General features: G+C 43.2%; 1 protein-coding gene across 18 annotated transcripts in view; it reads right to left on the bottom strand.

Moving 5' to 3' along the window:
* The window catches only part of LOC135092024 (forkhead box protein P2-like), a 409,229-nt gene that overhangs the window by 9,543 nt on the left and 380,108 nt on the right, over nucleotides 1-19,578 (bottom strand). For 11 of the 18 annotated variants that reach the window (XR_010262719.1, XM_063990158.1, XM_063990160.1 and 8 more), the window contains 9 exons: nucleotides 16,791-16,913; nucleotides 10,415-10,550; nucleotides 9,222-9,377; nucleotides 6,582-6,717; nucleotides 4,555-4,669; nucleotides 3,935-4,105; nucleotides 3,273-3,400; nucleotides 2,829-2,932; nucleotides 1,623-1,691 (listed from right to left, as the gene is read on the bottom strand). Coding sequence is in view for 17 of the 18 variants with exons in the window: in XM_063990158.1 (XP_063846228.1) it covers nucleotides 1,623-1,691; nucleotides 2,829-2,932; nucleotides 3,273-3,400; nucleotides 3,935-4,105; nucleotides 4,555-4,669; nucleotides 6,582-6,717; nucleotides 9,222-9,377; nucleotides 10,415-10,550; nucleotides 16,791-16,913 (1,138 nt within the window). In the remaining variant the exon portion in view is untranslated. Of the gene's footprint in view, nucleotides 1-336; nucleotides 382-1,622; nucleotides 1,692-2,828; nucleotides 2,933-3,272; nucleotides 3,401-3,934; nucleotides 4,106-4,554; nucleotides 4,670-6,581; nucleotides 6,718-9,221; nucleotides 9,378-10,414; nucleotides 10,551-16,790; nucleotides 16,914-19,178 lie in introns of all 18 variants that reach the window. The other 7 variants (XM_063990159.1, XM_063990148.1, XM_063990161.1 and 4 more) reach the window with 5 other exon arrangements.

Here is a 19,578-nt window from a genome sequence, read left to right as displayed (position 1 = left end):
TTGGACTTGAGACAGAAAAACACAAGTGAAAGCAAGTGATAAAGGCTACTGAACTTCCGACCATGACTGTATTTGTAAATTACCTGACACTATAATCTGATGGGTGTGTAAGGTGAGTAATTAACATATTCTAGGCCAGGTGGATCAGGGAGACCCACAGAACTAAAATGCAGCAATGTTCCTGGTACTAAAACTGAACTAACACTTTGTGGTGCCTTTAACAGATAGCCAAGAGGTCACAAGTCTACCACACACTCAGGCAAGCTTTCAATGATGAACTAAACAGGTCTAAACAGGTCTAGACTCTTTCAAAGGTCTTCCCTTAGAAATACGGACCTTGCTGTATGTCCAGTCCTGCTCGATCTAACATATATGAAAGACCTATGAGAGATAAAGAAAATAGGGGGAGGTAATAAACAGACCGGAACACAGATAGGGGTTATCAACGTCACCAAGAAACAAAAGAGAAGCAGGGAGGCGCATGTCACTACCACTGGTACACAGCTGATTGGTGAGTTACGGTGAAGCGAGGGAAGGATCAGAAAGGATAACCCCCCAAAAATGAGGAAAAAAACCAAATGCAAGGTAGCAAATGAGGTGAGAAAGATAGGAAAAGATGAGAGCCAAGGGTTACCAAAAGTGGAAAAGAACCCAAAACTAATGCGAACAGAACCAAAACCAAGAAGTTGGAGGAACATTTTTTACAACTGCATAATCTTAGTGTTATTACAGTACAGACTGTAAGGTAATGTACCAAATCAACACAATGTACTAGAACGTAAAATGGAATGATAAAGGTAACAAACATATTAAACTGGAGAAGTACATGTATGAAAGTAAAGAAGTACCTCATGCTTTGTTGGGAATCAATATTCACCTTAGAAGCATGAAACTGAATGAAACAAAAACCCAGGCAACTATGTGGAAAGGATGATAAAGTTTTAAGGTAAAATTTGCACTATACAATGTTGCCAAGAAATGAATGGTTTGCATCATATATGGGTGACTTGAGGCAGGTAGTGGCAGGTGTGCCAGTCCACAGGTGGTGCACAGGTGATCATCAGCTTGTTAGTGAGGTGATGCAGAGATCAGTCACACACTACTTGCCTCACTTGCTTACCAGTGAAATGACATTACCATGAAATGCATGACAGTACATTTCAGAAGAATGAAGGACAATCAATATGGTGAGTCACATGTGGAGTGTGGAGCACATCATCAAGAAGAATCTCAATCCTTTCCTCAGCAACATGTAACAGTACAAGGTTCGGCTACTCTAGTAATTATTCCCAACACAACACATCTTGGTCAGTCAGAGCAGACAGTGGAGTGTGGGAAGTCAGTGGGGAGGAGCAGGAGGCAGCAGGAGATGGCAGGTAACCAGTTAGGGGAGAGGGAAGCAGCAGGAGAGCATGGTAATATTGCTGATGCAGTTATGTTGACATGCAAGATTGGGAGAAATATTAGATCAGTAATGCTTGGCCTTCTATTGTAGAAATAAACATGCTTAGCAGGTATAGCACTGAAAAGTAATTAAAAAAAAAAATTATAAAAACAGGTAAACTTCAAAGATGACTTGTTAAGGTGACGGTGCAAAGTTGGGAGGATATGCAGTTGGTTACCTTCAGTAACGTCTAAAGCAGCACGGTCTGCAAGGCGCCTTCTAGTCACTTGGGAGTCCTCTAGTGGCCCTAGCAAAAAGCAAGCAAGGCCTTACGTTACATGGGGATCAGGGGGGTGGGCAGCCCCACCTCTGGTGCTCCTCCCCCCCCACTCCAGCACTCACTCCTTACTCTTATTTTTGAAGTTACTTTATCAAACAGAATGTGAATACGACATGTAATTTCAGGTAATTCTTTTGTGAAGCATAATGACATGACCTCCCGTCCACCTGTTCATACTGGCTGGTCACCTTCAATTAAAGGTGAGGGCGCATGACTGATATTAGTAAGTCCTCAGTGAAATACACCAATTGAAGGTCCTTTCAGTTTGTTTATGAATTCACTAATTAATTCATGCTCAGAACTTTTGAAAATGAAGACTGAGGGAAAGTCAATCTCGATATACACGATCTTTTCACGTGGCTTAAACTTGTGCAACAGGAAATATTTAATTTGTTCAAGACTGAGCGTCTTATTTACTTTTTACATGCTCTACACTGAATATCCATGACTGTTTAAAGCCCCACACTCATCGCAAAGAGCAGTGGAGGCTGGTGAGTGCCGAGTGCTGAGTGCTGGGGGTGGGGGTGGTAACGTGAGGGGTGAGGCGCGGCCCACCGGCGTGCTCGTGTCACCAGCCTGTGCACTCCACTCTCCACATCACCAATACTTCTAAGTGAAACCTTTACATGTGGCATATCAGCGCTAACTCTCGTACTGCTGCTATGGTAAATATGAACAATGATTTACAGTGCAGGGGAGGTACTTCCATGCAGAATATTGGCAACGAAAACAAAATATAATGATACCCACTAATAACAATAATAATAATAATAATAATAATAATGATAATAATAATAATAAAACATGATCATGGAAAAAAAGCAATTGAATGAAACTGACTCCAGAGTTATTATATATGTTATTTGACAAAAATTGAACTCATAATCATAACATGAACAATAAAAAGAAGACTGACATATATACAACTTCTGAAGAGCGACAGGCACTTTAAGTCAATATTTCAATATTTACAACTTGTCACAAATTATCTTTTATTTAGCTTGACTTACTCGTTCATTATGAGCTATTATTAGTATGACTGACAGCCAACCCGCGACCCTGACCAGCATGGGGGGCGGGTGGGGGGCAGGGAGGAGTGCTTACCTGGGGTGAGAAGGGCGTTCTTGTCAGTCAGTCTCCTGCGCAGGGGGCCGCAGGTGGTCGGGGTGGGGGGCTGCAGGAGTGGGGGGTGCCGCGAGCCGATGCCGCTGTGGACAGAATGGGTGGCGGAGTGAGTCACGGGCGGCGGGAGGCGGCGGTATTGTAACTGTTACTTTTTAATCCCTTTGTTACTCTTTGTCATTGGCAGTTTTTTTTAATGGCAGAAAAAAAAAAAGATCAAGACTAAAGGACTGAAGCTTGCCTGCAGTTCTCATAAGCGAAACAAATTAGATACATTACTTATGAATCAGAATAAAATAAAACCCCAATGAAAGAAATTAATAAAAGAAAGTATTTCAAAATGAACCACGAGACACACTAGAATTATTGAGATCCCTAAACACTCGAAGCTTCACACGCGAAGCGAATCCCAGCAGCAGCACTGACCCGAAGAGGGAGACTGGAGACATCTGCGCCATGGGGGAGTGCGGCAGGCCCAGGGGGTTGGGGCCCAGCACGCCGCCGCCCAACAGGCTGGGGTTCATGCCGAGCTTCGGGAGGATGCCGCCGGGGCTCTGCGGGACCAACAGTGCTGGCTTTACATTAGCACATTGAGAATAAAATAACTACTGACGACAGAGTGAAATAAATGACCAGGCTTTGGGTGTCTCAGCGGCACGAGAATATTTGATAAACTTACTTAAGCTTTGCGTTAAACTTTTGTGCTCCATCCACGCTAGAATAGTTTAAAATATTATTAGTAGCAGTTAGGTGGAAGGCGGATGTTGAAGGAACAAAAGCACAACTATGCGTTCTCGTGTCTCGCCGCAAGACTTCTATTGTTTATGATTCACGTATGTTAACTACAAGTGAAAATATTCCCTCCTACTTTACTGCTGTCTGGAGTAGCAACACTTTTCCTTCCTGTTGCAGAGTCTATAAAAATAAACACGGAAAGCAAGAACAGAAAAAAAAAAAAGAAGAAACCCCACCACCGCACAGCAAACCCTCGCAGCATTTCAAGATTATAGACCCGGCAGGTTTTTAAGCGAGGACATAAACACGAACACTTCTTCCTTGCTTCATTATGCCGACAATCACGTACACACCTGCGTGGGCGGCTCCACCAGGGGCTTGGGCTGCGGGGGCGGCGGCTCGGGGGAGGAAACGCGAGGTGGCGGTAGATGTGGCGGCTGTTGCTGTTGCTGCTGTTGCTGTTGCTGCTGCTGCTGCTGTTGTTGCTGCTGCTGCTTGTTCATATGTAAGTGGTTCATCATGGCCTGGGGGAGCACGGAAGGGGGAGAGGGTGAGTGGGGAGTGAAGGAGCAGGGAATGAAGGGTAATAAGTGAGGCCGTGTTCTCTGTTGCCGCAGCAGGACTACTGCCAAAGCCGCGGAGATTGTACTGGTTCTTCTAGTTGTTATTTTGGCCCTGTTGAATCATCACTACGTATTGCAAACCACTGAAAACCCTAATAACTTCTGCATGCTGATTAAAAAAAAAATATCAGGCGCTAAGGAGTTTTTAGAAGCACAGGTGGAGGTGGTGACGGTCATCCACCCTGCTTCTTTCTTCCGTCACTGCCTCTCCACCTATTCTCCTGTCTCATTTTGCTCATGTCGCCTTAAACCAATCTAGAAATCTGCAACATGTTTTTCTTGCTCTGTCTAAGTGTACCGATGGTTTTCTCTCCCCCCGTGTGTGGCGGCGTCAGCTCAGCGAGGCTCACCTGCAGGCGGTCCCGTTCCTTGGTGAGTTGTCGCTCCAGCTGACTCACGACCTGCATCTGTACCCTCGCCTGCGCCGTCGATCTGTCGTCAAGCGTGTGTTCCGTGTTGAGGTGTCTGAGGGAGGGAGAAAGAAAATGGCGGTGAGCTGCAGTCCACTACCGCGCCGTTGTGAGTCATATACAAATAGTTGCAAATATTTGGTTTTGTTTACGGAAGTTGGAGTTAAACGTCGACATTCTGACGATAAAATGACAGACGCTGGAGTTATGAACGTGAAGCGCGCTGAGGTTACTCTTTAAATTACGCAGCTGAAGGAATATCTAATTTTGAGCATGGAAAATGATTTAAATTGCTACAAATACGTAGTGAATCAGGATCAAACGTTCGGTAAATGTTAAAATATTACCGAAACAGCTTGAAGCGTCATAAAACAGTGACGGTTGCCGGAATTGTATACATTATGTGACAAACAAGAACAAACACGACAAATCAGCGGCAGACAACATCCCGATTAATACCAAAGACAGGAGCAAACATTCGTAAAACAATATATTAACTAAAACAACGAAAAAGGCACCCAATATATTAACAAACTTCAAATCATGCTAGAAAACCAAGAAAACTAATTAATTCCAACACGATGGGGCAATGAATGTTACTCTAGCGGTAGTATCAAACAGTAGCGCTACTTCTCCGCTTCGAACCAGCGCACGGCGGAGGTTCGAACGCCCGCAACTTTCCCGACGTACACCGCTGCTTTCAACACTGCGCCGCTCAGTTACTAAATTAAGCAATAAAATGAAGAAATAATAACACGAGCAAGAATACTACCCGGGGAAATAGGTAAATCAAAACACGGAGACTAAAACAGGATAAGAAAGAATATTGCAATAAACATCTAAAATAACACGTGTATATAAATATTGATCGTAATCCTCCCTATGAAGTGCGATAGTTAGATATTTGAAGTACGACTCTGAATCCAGTATCTTGCAACACGCAAAACTACCAGTCCGCCGCTCAGACCGCTTTCGTACACTGAAAGTAACACTATCGTACATACATTCAGTTATTAAACATTCACAACTCCGTTAAGTTCTCCTTCCAAAGTGAAAAAAAATAACAAACACACACAATTAATTTCGAATAGTGACTCAGCCATACGATGTGACCTACAGTAAGTTAGAAAATAGTTCCTGCGCAAGAATTGGCGTGTTTTAAGAGCCAAATTCTGAAACACTGCTACGCCGCACCTCCGCTACATTCAAAAGACTTTAGTTGAAGCGACACGGGTTTTCAAAGGTGTTTTTTATGGTTCCAACAACAGATTAACGAGATTTCTGCATTATTAACAGGAAGATCACTCTTGAGAGCCCAGTTTATCATCTATATGGCCTTTGAAAATAGTAGTGGTGAGAGAACGAATTTTCTGAATACGGGTCTCAGAACGATGGATTATGAAAGAAACAGAATATCGGGAAAATATGAGTTTAGTTCCCGTTGAGTTTAGTTCCCGTAGACATCAAAAGTTTGCCGAGTCTTTACTGTCTGTCACTTATGGAAAAAAATAACAGATTTCATTGTTTTCACGCAGAAACGTACGATGTTCTTTTCTAGTCAATAATAATAATAATAATAATAATAATAATAATAATAATAATAATATTTTTAACTTCTGAGGAAAGGGATATGATTTTCGCCATTCATCTTGACCCTTTCACTGCGACACGAAACAGTTAGCAGCACCAGAAGCAACGCGTTAAGTCTTTATAAGCATCTACAAGAAAGTCAGCGATGAAAACTTAACTGATGATAAGGGAAAGGTGTACCAAGTGGCGGTCAAAGGTTTAACACATTGGGGAAGCGATAAAACAGCTAAACTCAACATCACAAACAAAATAAGGAACACACGTCTTATCACTAATCAGATGAACAACTAAAACCATCAAATCAAGCCATAAAGAAAACGGAGAAGGTCACGTACGGGAGAAGACACTAAGCTCTAACACTCTCCCCCTCTACTCACTTGTGAAAGGTGTGGTTATCGTCACAGATCGCCTCGCAGCCCGGCCACTTGCACACCCCGTGACCATAGAGAGGGTGACCGGTGCGCCTTCCTGTCATGTCCTCGTCCTCGCCGCCCAAGCCGTTCATCTCGCGACCTGTACCGAGAAAGACACCTGTTAGATACCTGTTGAATACCTGTTATGCTTCTGGGATACAGGTAAAGGTATGAAGGGGAGAATTACGTGTTAGTTACCTGTGAAATACCTGTTGTGCTTGTGTGGGGACAGGTAAAGGTGTAAGGGAAGGTGAGGTGTGTTGTTACGGGTTAATTAATGTTAGGGTTTTGTGATTGTATACTACTACTACTACTACTACTACTACTATTATTACACGTTGCCTTCCTTTTCTCGTTCCGTTGTCTTTGCTTCCTCTTTCGTAATTTTCTCCTCACATTCTTTTTCATCCTCTTGTATGTTTTTCTTCCTCCTCGTTATCCTCTAACTCCTCCTCCTACTAGTTATTCATTTTCCTTCTCCGTCATTTTTTTTGTTCCTGTTTTCTCTCCTTTAGTTATTTTCGTTTCCTCGTTTATTTTTTTTATTTTCTTTCTACTTATCGTCTTTTCTCCCTCCTCATTAGTGTGCATTCCTTCTATTCCTTCTCTTAGTTTTCCTCTTTTTCTCCTCCTCCTCCTCCTCCTCCGTTCTCTCTACATTCTCCTGCTCTCCTCTCCCTCCTCCTTCACCTCCATCTCGCATCTTCAATTCAGACAAGCATTATTCTTCAACGCATAATAAACCCCCATGGAAATATTTACTGCCTAACATGTAAAGCTCCCACAAGTTCTGAGTTCTGAGGAAGGCGCATTGAGGCGGGGGCGGGGAGGCTGACAGGAGGCGCCGCCCTGCCTCGCGTGGATGGCAGCTTAGAGGTTAAATTCAATACATCTTACCCGAGATAGAGACGCGTGTGGCCGGCTGGGAAAGTTTGAAGGGCGGGAGGAAGTGGGTGGAGGCGGGAAGGGGAAGGTACGAGGCGGGAGGAGGCGCGCGGCCAGCATGTTGCACGGAGGGAGGTGGGGGGTAAGGGAGGGAGCGTGTGGGAGGCAGCAACAAGGAAGGTGGTGCCATCTCGCGGCGGCCGCCACACTCTACACCACCAGCGGGAAATTCTCTCTTCCAAATTGGCCGCTGCTCTCGTGTCAACATCTACAAGTCGGGTAGTTAGTTTTAATTGATGTTTACAGAGTGTGGCGGAGCGAGCGGAGTGGCGCCCAGTGACAAGAATACCGCATACAACCACACAGGCTTATATTTATGCCCAAATATATCCTAATTATGCTGGCGAGCGCTGAACGGAGGCGAGGTAATTGAGTGGAAGGCAAAAAGTAACACGCTAATGCATGAAATTCGGTTCCTGGAGCAAAAATGATCGATAAATTAATGGAAAGCCATACTGGTACTTCCTCTCCTCCTCCTCCTCCCCCTCCTCCTACAATTACGATTACTACTGTTCCTCCTCCTCCTCTTCTTCTTCTTTGCTACTTGGTCTGTTAATAAAGACGGGTTGTTGTCAAGTTCTCAACCCGAGAGAGAGAGAGAGAGAGAGAGAGAGAGAGAGAGAGAGAGAGAGAGAGAGAGAGAGAGAGAGAGAGAGAGAGAGAGAGAGAGAGAGAGAGAGAGAGAGAGAGAGAGAGAGAGAGATTAACGAGAGATTAATGGATAGTTTACGGCCCTAACTACCACTCCACCAGCCAACACAACACAACCCAGCGCTGCAACACAATAACCGGAGCTTCAAAGAGTCGAGAATTTCAACACGTTTCTCGTCTTCCCGTTCGAACCCTTCACGCTATCGGTTCATGGCTAATGCTTCGAATCCAGAAAAGAAAAGAGAGAGAGAGAGAGAGAGAGAGAGAGAGAGAGAGAGAGAGAGAGAGAGAGAGAGAGAGAGAGAGAGAGTTACAAAAAAAGTTAAATCCTTCCCGATACTTTTGATTTTATTTGTTATTTGTTTTGTGATAATGATGATTAAAAAAATATACCGCGGTTTTGAAAAAGATTAGCCAAAGAACTTATTTATTTACTTAACTAATTTAACTACATTTTAATATTCTACATCGGCAGTTTAAAAGAGTAATTTCGATTTTACATTCTCCTTTCCTCTCCTTTTGATTTATCTTTCTTCATCTCTGTCTATCTACGTGAAGGGAACGAGAGAGAGAGAGAGAGAGAGAGAGAGAGAGAGAGAGAGAGAGAGAGAGAGAGAGAGAGAGAGAGAGATTGGGCAGTAGGAACAAGAAAATGAAGAGGAAGATGAAAATGAGGAGGAGGAGGAAGACAAAGATGATGAAGCGGAGAAAGATGAAAATTAGGAGGAAGAAAACGAAAATGAAGAGGAAGATGAAAATGATGAGGAGGAGGAAGGTGAAGATGAAGATGAGGAGGAGGAGGAGGAGGAAGAGGAGGAAGATGATGAGGAAGAGGAGAAGGAAGATGAAGAAAAGGAGGAGGAAGATGAAAAAAGATGAGGAAGAGGAGAAGCTAAAAATGAGGAGGAACACGAAAATGATGAGGAAGATAAAGACAGAGGAGAAGGAAGATAGACGAGGAAGAAGAGGAGAAAGATAAAGAAGAGGAAGAAGACACGTATCACTTACCATTAGCAGAGGGAGGAGGCATTGGCTTCTGATCTCTCTCGTTGTTATTGTTGTTGTTATTGTTGTTGTTGTGGTGGTGGTGCGGGGAGGGCGTCTCGGATCGCTCACTCCTGTCCTTCCACGAGTTCCCTTCGCTGGGGACACCTGGCGGAGATCCTGAAGGTGGAAGACATTGATACCTGTTACCTGTTCCTTGTGTGTCTTATGATCGTGTTTATTTATCTATTTTATTGATTATATTTTGTTTTGACTTATTGCTTGTGTTAATTTTTTTTTTTTTCGTGTTAATTATGTCTCATTGTGCGTAAGTTTGTTGTGTTTAATACTGATCAAAAACAAGGAATTATAAATGGAGAGAAAAAGGAAAAAAAGAAAAAAGACTAGTAATTCTTACGCAAAATTCACACACACACACACACACACACTTGAATAACATATAGCAACATAAAAAAAAAATAGGTAACAGTAAGGTAATAATGATAAAAAACAACAACTCGCAAACAATGAAATTCTGATAAAAGCAAAACGAAAAAGTTAACAGCAAGACCATCCCGTGTGTGTGTGTGTGTGTGTGTGTGTGGATACTGAACGCACACTCCCCCCTGAGGTTTCCCGCCGCTGTGGTATTTACGCGAATTGAGGGAAAACAATGTCAAACAAAAACAACAACCAGCCAATCCATTACACATGAACCAGGCGAGAGATTAAGTAGGAGATAAAAGCTGTTTTAATGACTGTTTATGAGCGACGAGGCTGCGGCGCTAACTGCTGGCTGGCGGGGACACGTGCGGATGTGTTACAACCATCGGCACCCCGCGGCACTGGTACTGGTGTTTGGTGGTTCTACTGGTTCATCTGGACACTGGTTCACCTGACCACTCGTCCACCTGGTTACTCGTTCACCTGGATCACTTCTCGCCGGGAAGAGACCAGCGGCGGTGAATTTTTAGCTTAAAATGACGACTTCTTGCATTCTTGTTAAGGTCCGTTTGCTCCTGGCCTGCATCTACTTATGGGCTGCTCGTCTGGTCTGCACGCCACTATGCAGGCCCCGAGTAAGGCTCAGTGCAGGCTGCGGGGAGCGTGGTGTGTGGTGCGGGGTAAAAAAGTGTGCTGGGAGGGAGCTGTGTGGTGGTGAGTGTGGTGGCGAGGGCAGGCAAGCGTGTCTGATTGGCGTGTGGTATAATACTTACTTGTCTCTCCATTGTGGTGGTGCAGGCCAGGGTGCAGGCCGGACTGCAGGAGGTACTGGCGCTGTACGGCCTGCAGCTGCTGTACCAACTGCTGCTGCTGCGCCCCGAGCTGCGCCAAGGGCCCGGACACCTTCGTCTGGGGGAGGAAGAAGACATCACCGTAATACTACCCATTAACACCAACAAGATGACATTACACACCGCGCGCGCACACACACATACACACACACACCATGGTCACCGCCGCATCCCGCATACTCCACGCTCGCCGCCCAGCCCCGCTCCGCCAATCGCCGTCCTGGAAACCGCGGTGGGCGCGATCTTGCAATGCCCGTTCTACTGTTGAGCGGAGGAAGATGCACTGCAGGATGACTCAGCGTTACGCCACGGCCACGCACAACGACTGTCCTTTGTCTCACGCACGCACGGCTGACGAGGCAAACAAAAACACAACAGCAACAGCAGTACCGCCGCGCCCTGCTCGTGGCGCCGCGGAGGAGGGTACGCAGCAAGGTCTTGGGTAACATCGGGCCTCGCGGGGTAGGCGGGCGGCGGGTGCACTGCTCGGCGCTTCGAGGCTTCACAAAGTCCCGGAACCGAGGCTGGGAGATCGGGGAGCGGCACGGGTTTCTTGCATATGCTTTTTCCGAGAGTTCCTTGGTTACTCTCAGGCGACGGCGGTGGAGGGACACTGGAGTAGCACTGGTATGCTGCGTGACGGACGCATGAGACGAGGTAGCGGCCAAATGTGTCAATTTCCAGACGAACCCAGAAATGTCAACACAACTTTGGCTGCCTCGCCCTCACTTATTAACTCCCCAATCACTCCCTCGCTCGATTCCACGACACAGAGGCCGCGGGATTGCATGACGGCACGCGATACTTAAACGTGACATTACCATACTTTTTTTGTCCCCACCGCAATAATTCAGGCATAAAACACACGGGGCGGAGCAGCAGCGAGAACTACTTAGCCGTGCGGAGGAATAAAAGACTGGAGTGTGAATGAGCGGCGGGAAGAAGCGTGTCTGCGTGGAGCTGACGAGAATTACATTAACAAAAGGCATCTCGGCTCCTGACACAAGAAGAGACACGGAATCCACGCAGCGTTAGTATTACCCCTCGCTCACCGCAACTCGATAATGAGGTGTTGTGAGGCGCGGCTGATGAGACAAGACAAGACAAGGTGAGACAAGGCGAGACAAGACAAGGCCGCATCACTACTTACCACTTGAACCCTTGTAAGGCGGCAACCAGTTAGTTCCGTCCCTCCTACCGAACCTTATTAGGGACATCACAAGCTTGTCCTTTGCTATTAGCGGATGTGGTGAACGCTAAGAGAATAAATATACCCTGATTAATACAATACACCCTCGCATTTAGTGGTTACCTGTAGCTGCAGCGGGCCGGCGGTGGGTTTCGCTCACTTTCCCTCCGTTTAGTTCGGTTAATCAGTTTCTCCGCTGCCGATGAATGGGCGAAGTTACGCGTGCTGGGTTAGTGTCAATAAGTTTCACCGCTCCAATCACATTTCTATACAATTAACACGGCGTGCCTTGAAATTTCACGGCGCTGGTAAATGTCTATACTGTAATTACGGCGCGGGTTTGAATATTCGCAGCTGTGGTAGATTTGTGCATGATAAACCTGATAAACCTAGGAAGGACTGACACTCTCTCTCTCTCTCTCTCTCTCTCTACGGGAATAAGTACCCAATTGGTTTATATACCGTTACCTTTAGTACCTTTAGCATTACTACTATTAATATTATCATCATTCTTCTGTCATTTCATCCACAGCCCCAAAAATCACTGCCTAACTTCATTCACTGGTTCGTTATTTCATGTCCTCTTGCAATAATTCAATGTATCGTTGTTTTAATCCTTCCTCTGTGATTTGGCTTATCTTTCCTTAATTACTAACCATTCTGAGACAGCTTTTCTTATTCCACAGCTACCTCTGCACATCGTACTGGCTAGAAATGGCAAAAATCTATTGTTTTTAATCCCCCTCTTTCTTGTACACGCTTATAAATATTTCATACATTACTTCTGGAGTGAATTGTTGTATATGGTGCTGAAAGGGTTAATTACCTCAACGATCATTATTATTTTCAGGTGCCTCATTCATTCTTCTCAAGACTCATTCATCGGGTGACGCTTTATTCATCCTTCCTTCGTTCATTCATTCATTAGGCAACAGGAAGCTGTCCCGAAACTCTCACAGACTCACAGCCCCTGACTCACTCATTCGTATCCGCTCTCTCTCTCTCTCTCTCTCTCTCTCTCTTGGCAGGAAAAGACAAATTCGGAAACTAAACACTTGATAGTAAAAGTGATGGTGATGATAATAATAATGATGGCATTGATGATGAGGATGAAAACTGCATACTCATCGTAATAATAATAATAATAATAATAATAATAATAATAATAATAATAATAATAATAATAATAATAATAATAGGTAATAAATGGTGATTCTCTCTCTCTCTCTCTCTCTCTCTCTCTCTCTCTCTCTCTCTCTCTCTCTCTCTCTCTCTCTACGATATTTGTGAGTTTACAAAAGAAAGTCACAAAATTTATCCACGAGTGAAAAAAAAAAAGAAAATGAAAAAAATGGTTTCAAGAAATCTCATATAAAGTTCTCAAATTAATATTTTTCTTCGTAATTATTTTGATTTCACGATTCATATTGCATTTACGTACCAGCTCTCTCTCTCTCTCTCTCTCTCTCTCTCTCTCTCTCTCTCTCTCTCTCTCCCATTTTTTTGCTCATATGTATTTTTTTTAAGTAGCAGGTGAAAAAATGTATCTGAAATTCGAAGTTCATGTGAAGGATTCATAAGGGTGAAATTTTTGTGCTTTGCCAGTTCGGTTTTGACTGTTGTGAGTAATGATGACTGAACACTCTACGTTAAGTTAGGTTACGGTTTGGTTGCGTTGGGTTAAGTTTCGCTACGTTAGGTTAGGTTAGGTTAGGCTAGGTTGCTACTAAGAATTAAAGCAAATTAATGGAAATGATAATAATTAGTACTATTACTGCCACTAATACTATTAATTAACTAATAACTAATAATTTCTTTGCATAATGGTATCTTAAAACTTGCATTATTCCTGTGTTTATAACCATTCCGCGGTAACTATTACTATTCTTACTATTCTTCCTCTCTATAATACTCCGGATGAGAATAATTATACATTCATATACATTTAATTATTTCTCTTTCTGTATAAATTTTACACGAACCATCACACTTTCCTATTCGTTGATTCCTTACAATTTACAGCAGTCCTCTATGAATTCCTTCCCTGTGAGGAGAACGAACAAAAGAACAGAGGCATTTACCATTATAACGTCTACCATACCTTATTTTCTTACGGGATGATAGACGGAAGACGGTAGGCATGTTTTGTACAGTGAATACCACGTGTAGGCCTGATGACTTCTAGCAATTTCCCTTATTTTCTGATGCTCTGTCGTTTTATAAAAATTTCCCCAATAAGGAGATGAACAAACGAGCATCGTGGCTGGCCGCTAAACAAAAGCACATCGGCGGAAAGACGCAAGAAAAATAAATAAAAATAAATAAATACATCGACGAAAAATTAACACTTAACAAAAAATCCTTCAGGTAACTTCTTTCACATCCGTTCTTACCTTTCCACGCTAATTAACCCTTCCAATCACGCGCACAGGCAAAGATATCCGCTGAAATCACTAATAAATAATAATAATAAAAAAAAAAAAAAAGGGGGAAGCTACAAAACTTAAATATTTTCCTTAGATTTTTTCCCCTACGACTTCATCCCCTTTTTTCTTCATCTCCTTTGTAGCGTCCGTGAAAATTCCGTTCGGTGCTCGAGTTCCGCGGAGGATGAAGTTCTGCGCTGAGGACGTGAAGGGCGTGAGAGTGAGGGTGTCTCCCCTTCAGCGCCTTCGTCAGTATAGCGGCCCTTCCTTCGCTGATCCGAGAGAGTGAATGAGAGTGAGAAAGTGAGTGATTGGCGCTATAACTGGTTCTTTGTCTATATGCTGCGGTGTGAGTGAGTGAGTGAATGAGCGAGTGAGTGAGTGAGTGAGTGAGCGATTAACATTATTGGGTCTTTTCTAAATAAGTTACATCATTGTGTGAATTTACCTGTGTGAGTGAGTGAGTGCGTGAGCGGGTGAGTTACCTGGGGATCTCTTTCGACCGCCTCTTGAAAAGTCTTAATATCTTTTAGTAATTCTGCATTTTATTATCGTTTCTTTTTGACAGAGTTGAGGAATACAAACTATAGAAGGATGATTAATAAAAAAAAATAAATAAATGTCCGTAATTAGATTATTATTATTATTATTATTATTATTACTATTATTATTATTATTATTATTCTCAGTTATCAATGCAACGATTACCATTATTATTGTTATTATTATTATTATTATTATTATTATTATCATTATTATTGTCATCATCATTATTATTATAACCACAATTATTATCACGATTATCTTTTTACGAATGCAGCTATTATTACCATTATTATCATTACCACTATTGTTCTTCTTCGTTTCTTCTTCTTATCATTATTATATTTACCGTCTCCTAAAAACACAACACACTAATTACTTCACCCTTTTCCCATTTTCTTTACCGGATAACAACAAGAACAAAACGAAGGAAAACGCAAATTACCATCATTATATTTTTCTGTTTACCATTGAACCGATAATCTTTACTTTTATTTTCCACATGCATATTAACCCAATTTTTTTCCTCCCCTTTACCTGTGGGCGAGAGGGAACAGGTGAGCGGCGCAAGGGAGTGAGGGTCCGCGTAAACAAGGAGGCGCATAACGAAAACTCGCGTAAATCTGTACACACGAGAGAGAGAGAGAGAGAGAGAGAGAGAGAGAGAGAGAGAGAGAGAGAGAGAGAGAGAGAGAGAGAGAGAGAGAGAGAGAGAGAGAGAGAGAGAGAGAGAGAGAGAGAGAGAGAGAGAGATAAGAGGACAAGACAAGAGAACGAAAATCACAAGGGGGGAGAGAGAGAGAGAGAGAGAGAGAGAGAGAGAGAGAGAGAGAGAGAGAGAGAGAGAGAGAGAGAGAGAGAGAGAGAGAGAGAGAGAGAGATTACAACCACTCACACAAACTCAACTTGTATAACTGTGTGACCTCTTGGTGTGAGGTCACGAGAGGTCAAGAGATGTACTTCTGAGCTCAAGAGCCGAAGAAGAATATGTTAATTTCAAACACAAGAACGAGTGTGGGATTCGAACTGGTGGCAGAGCGCGTGAGGGGTTTACCAGTAAGCCAGTTAAGTGTATGGTGGAATTAAGATTGAAGGAGGGATAGGTGTGAGATAAGGAAGACTGGACAGGTAGGAAAGGTATGCTACAGGTTAAGCAAGGTAAAATAGAAAAAAAAAAGTAAGACAAGGTGAGGAAGAGGAAAGAAAACACGAGAGGACAAGAAAATGATGAGGAATGGGAAGTAGATAGGAGAAAAAAGAGCAAAGTGAAAAAAAGGAAGAAAAGAACAAGAAGAGATAGTGAAGGTGAGGAAAAGGGAAGGAAACTACAGGAAAAAAAGTAATGTGGGATGGAAAGGAAATAAAAGAGGGAAGCGTGCGAAGTGAAAAGGAAGAGAAGAACAAGAAGAGACGGAAAAGCGTTAAAGACGGCGAAAGGATAAAGCAAAGCGAATGAAAAGGATGAGAAAGGAGAAGAGGGGGAAGGGAGAAGAGGAAAAAAAAAAAAGAGAGAGAGAGAGAGAATAGAGGGATATGAAGAAGCGTCTTATAGCGAGTTAGGAATCGGAAAATAAGAAAGGGGAGGATGAAAAGGGAGACGAAAGGGAAGGTGAAAGAATACGCGTTAGAATTAGAAAGAAAAGGAGGGGAGGGATGAATAGGAGGAAGAAAAGGGGAAGAGGAGCGTAATATATACATTATGAATAGGGGAAAAAAAAGAACATACGAATGAGAATAGAGAACAGAGGGAAGAGAAAGGAGGATTGAGAGTTTGGAATGAAAGAAAAATAGAGAATTGAAATTAATTGACTAAAATATTAACGCCGCAGGAACTGAGATTATAAGGCGCTGGTGAATGAGAGGCGAAGGGAGAGGAGAGAAAAGGGAGAGGGAGAGATAAAAAAAAAGAGAGAAATACACTTTATCGGGGAATGACAAGCGAAGGGAGAGGAAAGGGAGAGGAAAGGGAGAGAAAAAAGGGAAAACAGTCACTTTATCGCGGAATGAAAGGAGAAGAAAGAGAAGGAAGAGAAGAAAAGAGCAAAACACTCCCTTTATCGCGAAATGAGAGGCGAAGAGAGAGAGAGACAAAGAGAGAGAGAAGGAAGAGAAGAAAAGACAAAAAAGTCAAAATACTCACTTTATCGGGGGTTTGCATGAGCTGGGTCTGCTGTATAAGGTTGACCTGCAGTTGCTCCTGAAGCTGCTGCAGTATTTGTTCCAGCTGTTTTCGCCCCAACTCCGCCAGCTGCTGATGCTGCTGCTGCGGAGAGGAAGCGGCGGTCAGTGAACAGCAATCGGGGGTGAAAAATAAGAAAAAAAAAATAAATAAATGGAAACAAAATCATCATTGGAAGGAAAAAAAGTGATTGGTAATTGAAAAGGAAAGTGAGGAAAAAGAAACAGCTACATCGGAAGTGGGAAATAATTGTCTGAGGAGAAGAAAGGAGGAATAAATTAATGAACCACAGCGTTATTGGTGAGATTTACTGCTTTTTTGGCGCCGCAACAAGGTGGTGGTGTGGCGCCGCGGCCTGAAGGTGGTTATGGAAGAAGGGATGGGAGGGGAAATTATTGCTAACATGTCGCTAACTAGAAAAATTATTATAGTGAACAAAGAAATGAGATTCGGAATTTACTATATACAAGAGAGGTAGATTCAGACATGGGAAGACTAAGTAAATGAGTGTATGAAGAATGAATGAGTAGGTTATATTGAAAACTGAGAAGCGATCGATGTAAGGAAAGAAAAATAATGAAAAAAAAAAGAATAATTACTACAAAACAATATGTAGACTAAAAAATAAATGGGTGGATAACGAAACTATTTTGAGATTCACACTAAAAAAAAAAAAAAACAAAATCAAGGAACGAAAAGGAGTAGAAAAATGAAAAAAAGACAAGAAAAAAAAAAAAAAATAAATAAAAATAAATAAATAAAATAAAACACACACACACAAAAAAGACAAGATAACAACTCTATTTAGACCGCTGCAGTCCCTCGCGTGGGAGAAAGACGGACAAAACAAAGCTACCGCGCTCACACCTTACTCCTCCCTTCCCTGATCCCCGGTTCGACCCCCGCCCGCTCTCCTCAAAGCCTCCGCCGCGGGAATAAAAAAGATAGAAAAAAAACGAGAAAAAAATGCTAAATCACATTACCACCTAAGTGTGTGTCGATGATTGGCTGAGTAGGTTAATGATTACAGGTGAGAGGACAGGTCAGGTGTTTCGTCATCGCCAGGTAAGGGATGGTCAGGGAATGTGATGAAAGGTGGTTGGAGACTGTGTTGTTTGGTGTGGTAAGAGGTGAGTGGGTTGATGGGTAGACAGGTGGATGGATGAGTGGGGGTGAGTGGGTAGACTGGGTTGTTTGTTTGTTTGTTTGTTTGTTTGTTGTTGATGCTGTTACTATTGCCATCATTATTATGTTACTGTAATTTTTTGTTATTCTTTGCAGGTGTTGTACTGCTACTACTACTACTACTACTACTACTACTACTACTACTACTACTGCTGCTACAATTGTAATATCACTACTACCAACACCACCACCGCTACTATTACCATTACAACAACAACAACAACAATATTAACAACAAGAAAGACAACAACAAAACGCTTTACTCTTCTCGTCACTGCACTAACACCACAACACCACAACACCACCACCACCACAACACACAACACACCAAAGTTTAGCTATTGTTGATATATTTACACCCCCAGTATGAAGCACCGTCTCACACCAGGGACAGAACCACGGGAGAAACAGAACCGGCCATCCTGAACCTCTCCCGCGCTCTCTCTCTCTCTCTCTCTCTCTCTCTCTCTCTCTCTCTCTCTCTCTCTCTCTGCGTTCACTTCAGTACTTTCAAACGTGGGTAAGCGTAAAGATCAAGAGTAAGAAGAATAAAAGGGCTTAAAAAGGTAAGGACATCCTCGAGATAAGACGCTGCGAGTGAAATGTAAAATAATCAGAATCTGTTGGTCTCTATCTTGGCTTTCCCGTTGCCGACCCTTCGCTAAACACGCGTCGCTGTCTCCGCCTGGCTATGATTGGTCTAGATAGGCGTGGAGCTTTTCCTTTCTTTAATCTAAGTAAAGGGGCGAATGTGATTAGTGCACACGCTAACTAACGGATTTTACTTGTGATGATAGCACTACAACTACTACTACTACTGATGCTGATGGTAATTGATGCTACCAACAATGCCACTGCTACTCTACCACAGCCACTACTACTACTACTACTACTACTACTACTACTACTATTGAACGATGCATTTCTTTACTTTCTACGTCCTCTCAAAGCGTCTAACACACTCTAACACGCGCGAATCACGTAAAAGCGAACTCTGAGCAAACTTAGCGCAAATTCACCACTACCATCACAACCCACGTACATAGCTCCGTGCACGCACACCCACACACGTACACACACATATACACACACACACACACGTACCCTACCTAATACACACACCTACACGCACACAAAATGATAGAGAAAATACCATAGACTTACGTGAAATAAATCCATCGGGGTCTCCAGCGCTAACATCGGGAACGGTAATGAAAAACACTCGCTAGAAATTCAAATGGGTGACATAGAGGACGGCGGTGCACGAGATATTAGTCCTCACATGGAGTCACCGAGAGAGGAGTGAAGGCGAAGGGGACTTAGAACTTTGCTGTGAGAGAACCAAACCCTCCTCCGCTCTCCTCACTCCCCACAGACGCATTGGTTTGGGCACTTCACGTCGTTAGTATATCTCAAGGCCACACTCGCAGCGGGACAAAGTGAAGTCGTGTGTGAGAGGGAATTCGGTGGCAATAAATCTTGGAGTTGATTCAGCGGTGGAGCGAATGAGGCGGTGCGGCGCGCGGCGGGGCGAGAGCGCGGAGACAGGCAGTAAGAGCAGTAC

Source organism: Scylla paramamosain, chromosome 39, assembly GCF_035594125.1.
Source record: "Scylla paramamosain isolate STU-SP2022 chromosome 39, ASM3559412v1, whole genome shotgun sequence".
In the NCBI taxonomy this organism is placed as follows: Eukaryota; Metazoa; Arthropoda; class Malacostraca; order Decapoda; family Portunidae; genus Scylla; species Scylla paramamosain.
Note: the sequence above shows the minus strand (reverse complement) of the source record. Positions and strands in the feature narration are given on the sequence as shown.